Source organism: Erpetoichthys calabaricus, chromosome 2, assembly GCF_900747795.2.
Source record: "Erpetoichthys calabaricus chromosome 2, fErpCal1.3, whole genome shotgun sequence".
NCBI classification, from domain to species: domain Eukaryota; kingdom Metazoa; phylum Chordata; class Cladistia; order Polypteriformes; family Polypteridae; genus Erpetoichthys; species Erpetoichthys calabaricus.
The window spans coordinates 82,072,621-82,086,045 of record NC_041395.2 but is presented as its reverse complement, the minus strand read 5'-3'; the positions used below and the strand labels follow the sequence as shown (position 1 = coordinate 82,086,045).

The 13,425-nt window shown below is 38.1% G+C and overlaps 1 protein-coding gene across 1 annotated transcript in view; it reads right to left on the bottom strand.

Annotated features, from left to right (window-relative positions):
- bcan (brevican) overlaps positions 1-13,425 on the bottom strand; it is a 73,843-nt gene that overhangs the window by 28,553 nt on the left and 31,865 nt on the right. The window contains exons 4-7 of the mRNA XM_051923318.1: positions 11,332-11,500; positions 10,285-10,418; positions 9,291-9,584; positions 6,935-7,924 (exon numbers count right to left, since the gene is read on the bottom strand). Of these exons, the coding sequence (XP_051779278.1) occupies positions 6,935-7,924; positions 9,291-9,584; positions 10,285-10,418; positions 11,332-11,500 (1,587 nt within the window). The remainder of the gene's footprint in view (positions 1-6,934; positions 7,925-9,290; positions 9,585-10,284; positions 10,419-11,331; positions 11,501-13,425) is intronic.

The following is a 13,425-nucleotide window of genomic DNA, read 5'->3' as shown; positions in this document are numbered from 1 at the left end:
CTAAAATGGAGACTGAGTGTAACAGTAATCGTTTCTCATAAAATGTGGCAGGGTTAACAGGCACTTTTGGGTTGCAAAATATGCCTAATTTAACATTTTCTTCCCCACATAAACATATTTCTTTTCATGCTCTACAGTGTGATTCATTCTTCTTTAAAAAAACCTCGAGTGACAAATTTCCTTCCTTCTTCAATAACATCTTTAATATCTCAATAAGATAAACTATGGTCTGCCCCTACTTCAAAAATATCTCTAATTCAAAGAAAAGAAAAGTGGACTGTCTAACTGTGTTACGATTAACAGTTGTCATTAATTTTTTTGTGGGTTCCGCCAAATTGTTTTAAGTAAAGTATATCTCTTTTTAGCAGTTTTAGAACTCAAGGATTGTGAAAATAACATGTCTTTCTTCCTACAAGATGTTTTGAGAAATTAAAAAATTTTATAGCGTTATGTCACAATGCCATATTGTTTTGTATATGGGCACTGCCACTTTGTGAGACAAGTTGCTGAGACAAAGTTCATGGTTGCTGGTTGTGTGGTCAAGCAGGTCATGACATCTGCTGTTGTTAATGTGATGGGTTTAAAGGTTGGAACTAGCAGCCATGTTTCCACCAGTGGTCTGTGTTAGTGTGTGATACTTTTGCGGAAAATTAACTTCCCGGCTTTAGAAATCTACTCTTGTTTTTGGTACTTTCATTTTTCTGAGCAATTTAAACTTGATGAATGAACAGCTTGAATTTTTGTTTTTTTCCGTTTTGATTTTGGTCCCTGACATTGTTTTATCTCCTGATCTTCTTCATTAAAAACCTTTACTATTCCTCTGTACAAAATGAATTATGTTGTTAAATCATTATTGTATGTCCTTTTGTTTTGAAATGCTAATATTTTTTATTTTCATGAGTTATTATTCTTACCATTGTTATTGTAGTGTCATTGCAATGCAATTTTATGTATTTGATTTCCTTTGGGCTCTGCCATTTTGAGTGTTTGTGCCTATGGGTAGCACCCAGCAGTAGCTCTTGGTTGCTGCAATGAATCATGGCTTTTGGGCACAAGGAACATGTGTCATTTGCTCTGTGACAGTGTGGTTGCATGATTTAAAAGGTGTTGGCACACATCTCAAAAATCTATATTTAAGAAAAGATATATTTGTTTTGTTTCATCTTTGATTTTGCCCTTGTCAATTAAAATATTCTAATGAAATATCCCAGATAGTTTGTCACAATTAGTCCACAGAAGATGCTATGTCCCTTGTAATGTATGACATCTTAGCGCATTTGGCTAATAAAATTGTTAAGCTACAGTACTGTCAATAAATGGCAGCTCAGCTTTAAACAATGCTGCACTCTTCAAAGTCATTGACCAGATGCTAGATTTTTTATCTAGTGTCAGGCTCTTCAACTGGATTTTGAATGACATAATTGGCAGATCTCAACATGATTGGATTTGCTGCATCATTTCTATCATGATGGCCCTCAAGACAGGATTGTACACCTTGACATCTTCTCCAAATATAGCTCCAACTACATCAATATATTTATTATTTCAGGTTGAAGGCACTGGCCTCTGCTTTGACTTTCAAAATTCTGTGGCAGTGTGGTACAATTTAATACTTGTCGGAAGACAGGCCTACGTGAAATGGTTAGGAAAGTTACCTATCAGATAAAAAGAGGCCTGTAAATATTTGTGGTTAAATGGGTACACAATACAGAGTCAGCAGAAAGTAAAAAAATGTTAGAAGATACTTTCTTCGACAAAAGATTAGACAATGAATATATGCAACAATGAATATACAGTACTTTGCACCTGAATGACAAAAGATGAAATCAGGGAAACCATAATAAGTGAATACTAAACAGACATTCATATTCACAGGTTTTAATAACATAGGGTAAATATAAATTAGGTAACACCGAAACGCTGCCCAAAGCAAGCACTCTTCTGGTCCCAGTACCAAAATGAGTGAACACTAATCACTGAAACAATGATGATGGACATCAGATCTCCATATGCTTAAGTGAAAATTTTTAAATAAGCCACCACACTAGTCCTTAGATATTTATAATCTTAGAGGTGGGCTGAGGTGACTAATATTAACAGAGAAAAATTACAAGCGGTGGCGTGGTGGGTAGCGCTGCTGCCTCACAGTAAGGAGACCTGGGTTTGCTTCCCGGGTCCTCCCTGCATGGAGTTGGCTTATTCTCCCTGTGTCTGCATGGGTTTCCTCCCACAGTCCAAAGACACACAGGTTAGGTGCATTGGCGATTCTAAATTATCCCTAGTGTGTGCTTGGTGTGTGTGTGTGTGTGTGTGTGCGCGCGCGTGCCCTGCCCGGGGTTTGTTTCCTGCCTTGCGCCCTGTGTTGGCTGGGATTGGCTCCAGCAGACCCCCGTGACCCTGTAGTTAGGATATAGCAGGTTGGATAATGGATGGATGGAAAATTACAAGTTCCAAAACAGAATATAGAAATGCAAACCAAGATAATTACACAGCAGCAATCTTCATTGTATTTTAAGTTTGAATGCCAAGTACATAAGTAGATGTACTCAGCTTGACTTGGTGGTCTAGACAATGTGATTTGCTAAGCTATGTTTCCTCACACTTTCAGGTCAAACATTATTTTTGTTCAGGATAGATTCCCTCCTTGTGACCATTACTTCTTAAAATCCAATGACCCAGAACAGAATTAAGTAGGTTTGATAAAGAAAGGATAACATTATTTGTAATGCAATCTCTAATTTGTTTCATGGCCAGTAATCATTGTTACACTTTCCTGCTGTTAATCAAACATACATATTTGTTCAGCAAATTACCTAAAATGACAAATCCCTAGCCCTTCTGGCAGTAGATTTGAATATTTTTTGTCTGTATAATTACATTACGTCGCAAGTTTTAAGTGTGGTGCTCTATAGTACGGCAGCAGCACTCTCAGCAGCCCCGTCTCGCATCAGTGCTCACACTGGCAAACCTGGATGCACAGTTTTATGCATCAATTGTCACCCATTATGTTGGGTTTATGTAGGCTCAATAAATGAACTGACAGCTTCCTTTAAAAATCTCTGTCAGAAATACGTGCTGTTTTTGCTAAAGGCACAATCGTGAATTAAAGGATTAAGCACTTCTATAATCTGAAGAAAAATTCTGGCACTTGGACTAAGGAATGAAGAAATGCCAATAAAAGTGTTCAGCTTGGGAGCTATAGAAATGAATTTATGGTGAACAAGTTGGAGAAGATTTGTGTAAAAGCATACTAATTCTCCAGCTTTAATGAAGGTTAATTTTATGTTATAAAGATTCTATGAGATTTCCAAAGTATCATAGCTACAGATATCACAAGGTGTAGTTAGAAGTCAGAGACATGGCCAATGCAATATGGAATCTGTACTCCTTCAGTTGTATTATTAAGATCTCCCCTTAGGACTTCAATTTCAAGATACCAGCTGTATTTAAGCCATAGAAATAATAGGACTAGACAAATTATAATTACTTCTCTTGTCCTGAGGTCATTTTAGGTGTATATGATATTCTCAGACATACTAAATCCAATTATGGATTATGGTAGGCCTGTTCTATAGTACTGTGGTGGGCTGGCGCCCTGCCCGAGGTTTGTTTCCTGCCTTGCGCCCTGTGTTGGCTGGGATTGGCTCCAGCAGACCCCCGTGACCCTGTAGTTAGGATATAGCGGGTTGGATAATGGATGGATGGATGTTCTATAGCAGTGCTCCGCAACCGGTGTGCCACGGCACACTGGTGTGCCTTGAGCCGATACAGGTGTGACGCGGTCAAATAAGACAATTTTCTAACTAAATAATATTTCAACGGTCCTCCTTAGAAACACAATAACGAGAATACGTGCAATGAAATATTCGCGTAAATAGCCTTTTAAAGGTTTCATAATTTTATGTGTGATTTCTCTGAAATAATAAATCCCATCGCCTGGCACCTACGACGTAGGCCCTACGTAGTCGCCAGACAACTCCGTAGTATGCTTTGATAGGCAGAGCGCTCCGTGCCCTCACCTAGATTCAATTCAAGCCGACGTATTAGTCGTGCTATGTCGCATTCACTTATCTTGCGACAGTAGTTATCATTCATTACTATTAGTTGTGTTGCTGAATTGTGTATGGTTAACGTTCTTCGTGTGATTCATATTTAGTTTTATACCCCTTTAAATATGGATAAATTTTTACGTGGAAAAGATTCGTCTTCACGTACAGATAATGAAGAACCCAGCACAAGTGTTGCAAAAAAACAAAGAAGATTGTGAAAAGGAAGTACAACGAAGACTACATTCGATATGGATTCTCGTTGTGTGGTGACGAAACGGCTCCAAAGCCACAATGAATCATTTGCGGCGATCAGCTATCAAACGAGGCAATGGCACCCAGTAAACTAAATCGCCATCTAAATTCAAACCATCCCAGTTACGCCAAAAAAAGACAAACAACTCTTATGTTAATTAAAAATGATAAGCGGTCATGCTTAAAAGATCTTGACCAAGAACTTCGGGTTGCGCTGTCAAATATTGAGCCGAATATAAAACTTCTGTGTTCATTGAAACAAGAGCAGGTAGCACATTAATCAGTCATTATGTTATAATAATTATTAAGATTGCATAAAAGTAATATAGTATAGTTTTTATGTATGTATACTTATAATAAATGTATACTTATAACAAAAAATGAAAATTTATTGTAAAATTTGTGTATTAAATTAGTATCTATATATCAGTGGCGTAGCTGGAGTTCATGTTGTTCGGGACTGTGAAAAATTTGATGCCCCAAAGCTGAAAAAAAAAAAAAGGAAACTCCCGTAATTTGGACGCCCCTAAATAGCTGGCGCTCGGAGCGGACCGCCAGTAACCCCCCCACCCCCCCCGCACCAACCACGCCACTGCTATATATTTTGGCTTTTGATGTGTCGCGGAATTCTAGGAAGAACTTTGGTGTGTCGTAGGTGAGAAAAGGTTGCGGAGCACTGTTCTATAGTACTAGGCACAAGGAAGGAAATGGCCTTGGATGTAGTGTCAGTCCTTTGCAGAGTCCATTCATACAAATACATCCATCCATCCATTATCCAACCCGCTGAATCCGAACACAGGAGCCAATCCCAGCCAACACAGGGCACAAGGCAGGAACCAATCCCGAGCAGGGTGCCAACCCACCGCAGGACACACACAAACACACCCACACACCAAGCACACACTAGGACCAATTTAGAATCGCCAATCCACCTAACCTGCATGTCTTTGGACTGTGGGAGGAAACCGGAGCGCCCGGAGGAAACCCACGCAGACACGGGGAGAACATGCGAACCCGGGTCTCCTAACTGCGAGGCAGCAGCGCTACCACTGCGCCACAGTGCCGCCCCATACAAATACAGGACCAGTTTAAAGTAGCCAATTAAATTAACACACATACAGTACTTGGGAATGTGGGAGGAAAGCAAATGTACTTGGAGAGAAAAGCATACACAGAGACTGGAATAATGTGCAAACTTCCTAAAGACAAAAACCTAAGGCAGGATTTAAACACAGGATGCAAGATTCATGATGCAGCAGCAGTAACTATTGCATCACTTTGCTGCCCTATAATTGTACATGTGCAAGTCATTTCTGGTTATAGGTGTTAATTGCTAACAGAAATCGTTAATGTATGTGTATCAGGAAAATATGTGTTTGGTGTTTACATCTACACACACACACAATGTGAAGGTGTAGCCAGTGGCTGTCAGAGCTCCACCAGCATGGCTCTAGCAACCATAGGCCCTAAACAAAAATAGAACAGAAAGAGAGGTCTTGCATATTCTAGCACAGAAGCATAGCAACCATTAGGAGTTGATACACATATAAGGGAAGTAAAAAGCAACACCAACACAGTGAAGAGATAGATGGAATCTATCAGTGAGACCAAGAATAGCGGAAAAAAGGTCATCAGCCTGACATGTGGCAACACTAGCTACTACCTGGAAAAGCTAGGAGTCAAGCTTTTCATTCAAGCATGACCTCAAGAAGGGCCGGAAAGAGGCCAGTATTTTTCTGCCCATCTGCTAGGGGCAGTATAGCATTGCTGCTTATAGTGAGTAGACAACATAAAAGCTGCATGATGGACAACAACAGAAGACTCAGGGGAGGAGAAAATCAGAGCTGACTATAGGAAGCTGTAGCAATGTATAGAGACTTATTCTAGAGAGTAGAATATCAGAAGGGGAGATGGTTCAACAGGCAGAAGGAAAGTGTAGTAAAACAGAAAGGAAGAGAGATACATGAAGTGAGGATTACTTTTCACTATTTAGTAGGTGGGAAATAGACAGCAGGCAAAAGGAGTTCCTAAACCTGCATGGTTAGGAACAGACTAACAGTAGGATTTTGTTTCTGCTCTTTGTGTTCACTCTTTTGGCCCTGTCTTTCATTATTTTGTAATAATGGCTCAATTTTTTACTGCAGGAGCCCTCTGTATTAGTATGGATTGGTAATCTTCTAGGTCAATCTACATATTGACACCATATACGGTATGTGGATTACTCTGAGAAAGAATGTTTCTGTTTCTTTATGAAAAAATAGTAAGAGCCTGATTCCAGTAAGTCAAACTCAACATCACAAACCTTCATCCTTCAGTCTTACATAACTTTCTTGTGTGCCATTTTATTCCTCTTCATAGAAAATTTATCACTAATTTTATTTTCGGTCTAAATTGCATTTGGAAGTTGGGGGACAGTTGAACATTTTGGAAGTAAATTGAGTGTCTTTATGGTAATTTAAATAGTTGGTGGGTGGAAGTTCCCATATATTGCCATTTGTGTCTGTTTAAAAGAAATCATTTGGTGTCTGTTTTGAACTTATAAAGTCACCCCTTAGATATACTGCAATGGAATTTACAAGAGAGTACTAATTCATTAATCAAAACCTCCTTTAATTTTATATTTGTTATCTCACCATCTGCACTAGAAGAGCCAGGAGCTTCATTACGAGATTCTTCAAGTTCTTTGGCACCGCTTGATTTTTCATCTCCTTCACGTGGATGTAAACTGTCTGTTGTTTGCAGGTTTGTTTCTGATTTTTCATTTAGAGAAATTATTAAAGGCCTTACTGTGCTATTTGTTTCTGCTGTTGGTGGATATGTTTGATGGTTTAATCCAAATATTTTGGTTTGATGTGGAACTTCTAAGGATGCATTTATTTCTGCTGATATTGGATGATATGAGTGAGGGCTTTCTCCAGAGACTTCTTGTTGAATTGTAGAAGTTGTGGGACCAATATTTGTTTCTGGCATTGGCTGATAATGTTTGGGGTTTCCCTCAGAATATTTAGATTTTACTGAAACAGTTTCTGTGGCAGCATTTGTTTCTGGCATTGGCTGATAATGTTTAGGGTTTCCTGCCGAAGATGATGATAGATTTGTATAGTTTACTGAGGCAATATTTGTTTCTGGCATTGGCTGATAATGTTTTGGATTACCTACAGAAACATTAGACTGAACTGTGGAAGATTCTCCAAGAAGGGGCACATAATCCTTAACAGTGTCTTCGATTTCAGGACTCTTGTATTTCTTTGGCATTGACTCTGAGTGATTCAACTGGTGACTGTCTAGATCTGCAGATGAAGTAGGCTCAGAGCTTTCATGTGCTAAACTTAGTTTTTCTGGAGACAAAATTGCTGATAAATTTGGACTAGAGGTCCCTGAAGATGTTTCAGAAACTGAGTAATCTGGAGTGAAGCCATCTATACTAGTTGGTTGAAAAGCAACCATCTCTTTGTTCAGACGAAAAGAATCCAATGACCCTTTGGCTTCCATTTCCCCTTGTTCTAAAGCCACATTAAGCTCCTCAAAAACATCTTTTAATGGGGAAACGTCATCCACATGTTCTGGCTCAGTTGCTTGATAGCCCAGTGTAGAGTCAGTGTATCCTTGTGACAAATCATTACCTGTAAAGAAAGACAGAGACATTCGAATATTCAGGGATGAAGGATGAATTAATTTATAACAGATGAAATGGTACATACACTGACAGAAGTGCGAAGAGAACTTTAATTGCCTTACAGAAAGTTTAGTTCTGGAAACAAAGAGGAAGATTCATTTTGAGTTAGGGAAGGAGGAAAGGAGGGTTTGAAGGCTAAAGGTTCACACAAAACAATCATATTCTGAAAATATATCAATGAACCACTGAAACAAAACAAAGATAATGAATACTAATAACATTTCACGGAAGGCATTAGGCACATTGCAGAAAATAATACTGTTCAGAAAAAATTGACAGACAGACAGACAGACAGACAGACAGACAGACAGATAGATAGATAGATAGATAGATAGATAGATAGATAGATAGATAGATAGATAGATAGATAGATAGATAGATAGATAGATAGATTTATTATTTGTCCCTGGGGAAATTTCGTATACTTTGATAATTTATAACTTTTTGCTTTGTTGACCCAGACCCTAGTTCTAAAATTCAGAATGTTTTCAGCAGCCTCTGAGTTGATCAATCCTGGTGTATAATGTAGAGTGTTATCAACAACTGTAAGATAATGAAATACACTTAACTGAGCTAATGTATGGCTTTAAGCATTGTTTACAAACTCTAACATGTAGTCTCTGATGCCCGTTCAGCAATGAAATTCCTTTGAATCGTGTTACTGCTTCAAAACTATGTCATGGTGACACAGAGATTTGTACTACTGTTTCACAGCTCTAGGGACTTCAGTTTAAATGCAGACCCTGATGCTTGTTGCATTGTCTCATTGGATGTTCTATACTGTACAATACCATACAGCTAGTTGGCAATAACGACTTTCTAAAGTCTAAAATTATTCAAATAGCTGAGACTTGAGGGTGTTTGCTCAAGTTCAATGAGGTGTCAGACTTTTGTCTTTTTTTACTATGGCTCTTTTATTCACTTTATGCATAACTCTTTCTTCATGTTTGTGTATGGAATAAAATATTTTACCCATTATACTTGGGGTTTACTACAACAGCACTCTAAAAAAAGTGCATCAACAATCAAATTTTGCTCATATCCTTAGTTTCCGTTTATCCATCTAGTTTAAGGATATATTGGAACCTTTCCCTGCAGCACAGGGGAGGATGAAAAAACAAGCATGGACAGGAAATCACATAGCACATATCAAACTTAATAACACATCAGAAGTAAGTCATCTTGGGGCTCAAACCCTGTCAGGCAGAAATATTATCAACAAGCACCCCAAGCCACTGATCTGGTGATAAGGTAATTATGATATTTCTTCAAAGTTAGTTTTTGAATGGCTGCAGTACATTTTAGAACCTCACCTCGAAAGCAAAAGACATCATAGTGAGTAGATGGTTCAGGAAATCCAGTCTGATTTCGATGCAGATAGACAGTCTTAACACCCGCCTGGTTTCCACCACAACGTTCTCTGGGTACTACGATAGGATAACGGACACTGCCATCAGCAAGCCAGCCTGGGCTACAGTGATCTAGGCCCTCATTCCAAGCTGCATATAATTGTCCAGTAGTGGCAAGTTCTGCTCCCCTCTCTGCACAGTATTCTTTTGCTTCTTCAAAGGTAAGCTTGTCTTGTGAAGTACTATGGAAAACTTCACCTGCATTGAAAGAAAAAAATTCTTAAGATAAACACAAGAGTAGAACAATAGTGTCAAAATAAAAACAAATTACATCAAAATATAAACAGAATAATTAATTAAAGATATCATAATAACAAGTACATTTTTCAAATAATTTTTTTTCAGTATGCAATATATTGTGAACATGATTAAAATCAGCCTGTTTCTTAGTAAATAGTAGAGTCTGTCCAGAAGCATGGGTAATAAGAACCAAAATCGTCAAAACAAAAAATTGCATTTAGTGGAAGGATGGTAACCAAAATATTTAATCAATACAGGCAAATTATTCATATACAGTACAGTAGGGACAGGTCAGGATTGACACCAGACAGCCAAGAAAAATGCCAGAGTCCTAAGTGTTCTATCTAAATTGCATTCTTTTGTTCCTAAAACCATGTAGAGCAGATACTGTTTTTGCCAAATTTGCTAAATTTCTCTGGTGCTTGTTAACCAAAAGCATGCTATTATTATTATAATTATTATCATTATTATTATTATTATTATTATACTCTCCAACATTAAAGTCTACCTTTGCTCTGTAGTTGTAAACACAGATAATATATTTAAAAGTTAGCATTTTTTGTTTGAATGGTCTCTGCACCATCTGGATATAAACTCTTCCATAAATTATATACTGTATGCTGTTACATGAGAAGAAGAATGAAAAGAAGCGTGCTACCTCCTAAGTCTTCCACATAGCAATAAACATCATACAATTCTTCTGGATCCTGTACTCCATAATTCCTTACTCCTGGAAATCCATCCATATCACCATAGCAACCATCACGAGGATTATGGATTGGATATCTATAAACAAAAGAATGTGGTCAAAATCATATACAACATGGCATTAGCATCCCTTTACACTGAAATATAATTCAAATAACATTAAAAGTTTGATACAATCAATATGGGGCGGCACGGTGGCGCAGTGGGTAGCGCTGCTGCCTCGCAGTTGGGTGATCTGGGGATCTGGGTTCGCTTCCCGGGTTCTCCCTGCGTGGAGTTTGCATGTTCTCCCCGTGTCTGCGTGGGTTTCCTCCCACAGTCCAAAGACATGCAGGTTAGGTGGATTGGTGTTTCTAAATTGGGCTTGGTGTGTGGGTGTGTTTGTGTGTGTCCTGCGGTGGGTTGGCACCCTGCCCAGAATTGTTTCCTGCCTTGTGCCCTGTGTTGGCTGGGATTGGCTCCAGCAGACCCCCGTGACCCTGTGTTCGGATTCAGCGGGTTGGAAAATGGATGGATGGATGGACAATCAATATGTTTCTTGGTTCAATATGTACTTTTATTGCAAATGCACATATTCAAGAAAAAAGGATTTAAAGACAAAAATTAATTATTTATCAAAAATACTTCAAAGCAAAAAATGAAATATACAGCTTACATAAATATTCAGACCCCATGTAATGGTAGCTGCTGATATACACAAAGATTTTATTATAAGAATTGAATTGCCAACAATCACGTCGAAAGCCTCGAAGAGTTCAGCAGTTTAGACTTTTGTAAAAGTGTTCCACATAACTTCATTAACAGCTTGGTATAATAAAGGTCCATATAGAGGTGGCAATGAAGAAACCAATACACAAAAATTCACCTGACGGCCTGTCAACATAGTTATACAAGCTATGGAAAATGAAAGGAATGACATGCTTTATTCAGTTCCCTTAGATCCCTTGAATCTCCTCATTCATTGATCGACACTGAAGTATGAAATAAACATTAATTGCCTATTTGTCCTAGCCAATCAGCATCACACTGTTCATAGCCACTGTGATAGGCTGCTATGAGCTGGTCGGGTGTGGCAATGGATGCTCCAATCTCAGAGCATGCCTGCTGGGCCCTGCTGAATGTGAAGGCATAACGATTGGAAGCATCACGATAGTGAAATACAACTCCTAGAAAAGAATCAGGAGATAGAGTATATTAAAAATATTCATTTTGTGTAACTAACTTCTCATCATGTTTATTTATGATATTTGTTTATTTTTGATATTTATAAGAAATATCAGGCTTATATATTTTTTTTAATAAACAGATCTTTTTTAGAGCGTTAGAGAAGCCAAATCTGTTCCTAACATCAAATGAAACTTCTATACAGTCACTTTACAACCCAGAAAAAATAAACTTTTAGCCTGTGTTTAGCCATGGGCAACATTCTTATATAAAATCTCACTGGAATATAGAATTTTGTGCAAAATTCCATTACTAAACAAACAGCCAGAAATAATAAGATTCAGCAATAATGCAATGTTATCACCATGATTAAACTAATTATGTAATCATTATTACATAATGATTGCATAATAATTCCATATTGATTGTTCTAATTACATTTTTATAAAAAATTACAAAACACTACACAGAAAGATTTTTAGTACAAAAAAAACAAACTTTTAGTTATAATTTATATGTACAGTTAGGTCCATAAATATTTGGACAGAGACAACTTTTTTCTAATTTTGGTTCTGTACATTACCACAATGAATTTTAAATGAAACAACTCAGATGCAGTTGAAGTGCAGACTTTCAGCTTTAATTCAGTGGGGTGAACAAAACGATTGCATAAAAATGTGAGGCAACTAAAGCATTTTTTTAACACAATCCCTTCATTTCGGGGGCTCAAAAGTAATTGGACAATTGACTCAAAGGCTACTTCATGGGCAGGTGTGGGCAAGTCCGTCGTTATGTCATTATCAATTAAGCAGATAAAAGGCCTGGAGTTGATTTGAGGTGTGGTGCTTGCATGTCAAAGATTTTGCTGTGAACAGACAACATGCGGTCAAAGGGACTCTCCATGCAGGTGAAAGAAGCCATCCTTAAGCTGCGAAAACAGAAAAAACCCATCCGGGAAATTGCTACAATATTACGAGTGGCAAAATCTACAGTTTGGTACATCCTAAGAAAGAAAGCAAGCACTGGTGGACTCAGCAATGCAAAAAGACCTGGATGTCCACAGAAGACAACAGTGGTGGATGATCGCAGAATCATTTCCATGGTGAAGAGAAACCCCTTCACAACAGCCAACCAAGTGAACAACCCTCTCCAGGAGGTAGGCGTATCGATATCCAAGTCTACCATAAAGAGAAGACTGCATGAAAGTAAATACAGAGGGTGCACTGCAAGGTGCAAGCCACTCATAAGCCTCAAGAATAGAAAGGCTAGATTGGACTTTGCTAAAGAACATCTAAAAAAGCCAGCACAGTTCTGGAAAAAAATTCTTTGGACAAATGAAACCAAGATCAACCTCTACCAGAATGATGGCAAGAAAAAAGTATGTAGAAGGCGTGGAACAGCTCATTATCCAAAGCATACCACATCATCTGTAAAACGCGGTGGAGGCAGTGTGATGGCTTGGGCATGCATGGCTGCCAGTGGCACTGGGACACTAGTGTTTATTGATGATGTGACACAGGACAGAAGCAGCCGAATGAGTTCTGAGGTGTTCAGAGATATACTGTCTGCTCAAATCCAGCTCAATGTAGTCAAATTGATTGGGCGGTGTTTCATGATACAGATGGACAATGACCCAAAACATACAGCCAAAGCAACCCAGGAGTTTATTATAGCAAAGAATCCTATGCCTCATCGACTAAAATAACAAAGAGAAATCTGATCAATCAGATTTTCATGAATGACAAAAAAATTAAATTATGCAGAATTAAAAAAAATATTTTTTGCCTATTTGAACATTATAACATTTGGTATTCCTAATTCCAGTTCTTTTTCTAGAGATTGCTGTTTATTTAATAGCACTTCACCCCTTCAAGTTCACACCGGCATAGAAATGAAGCATTACATTTAAAGCAGTGTCAAAATAAGA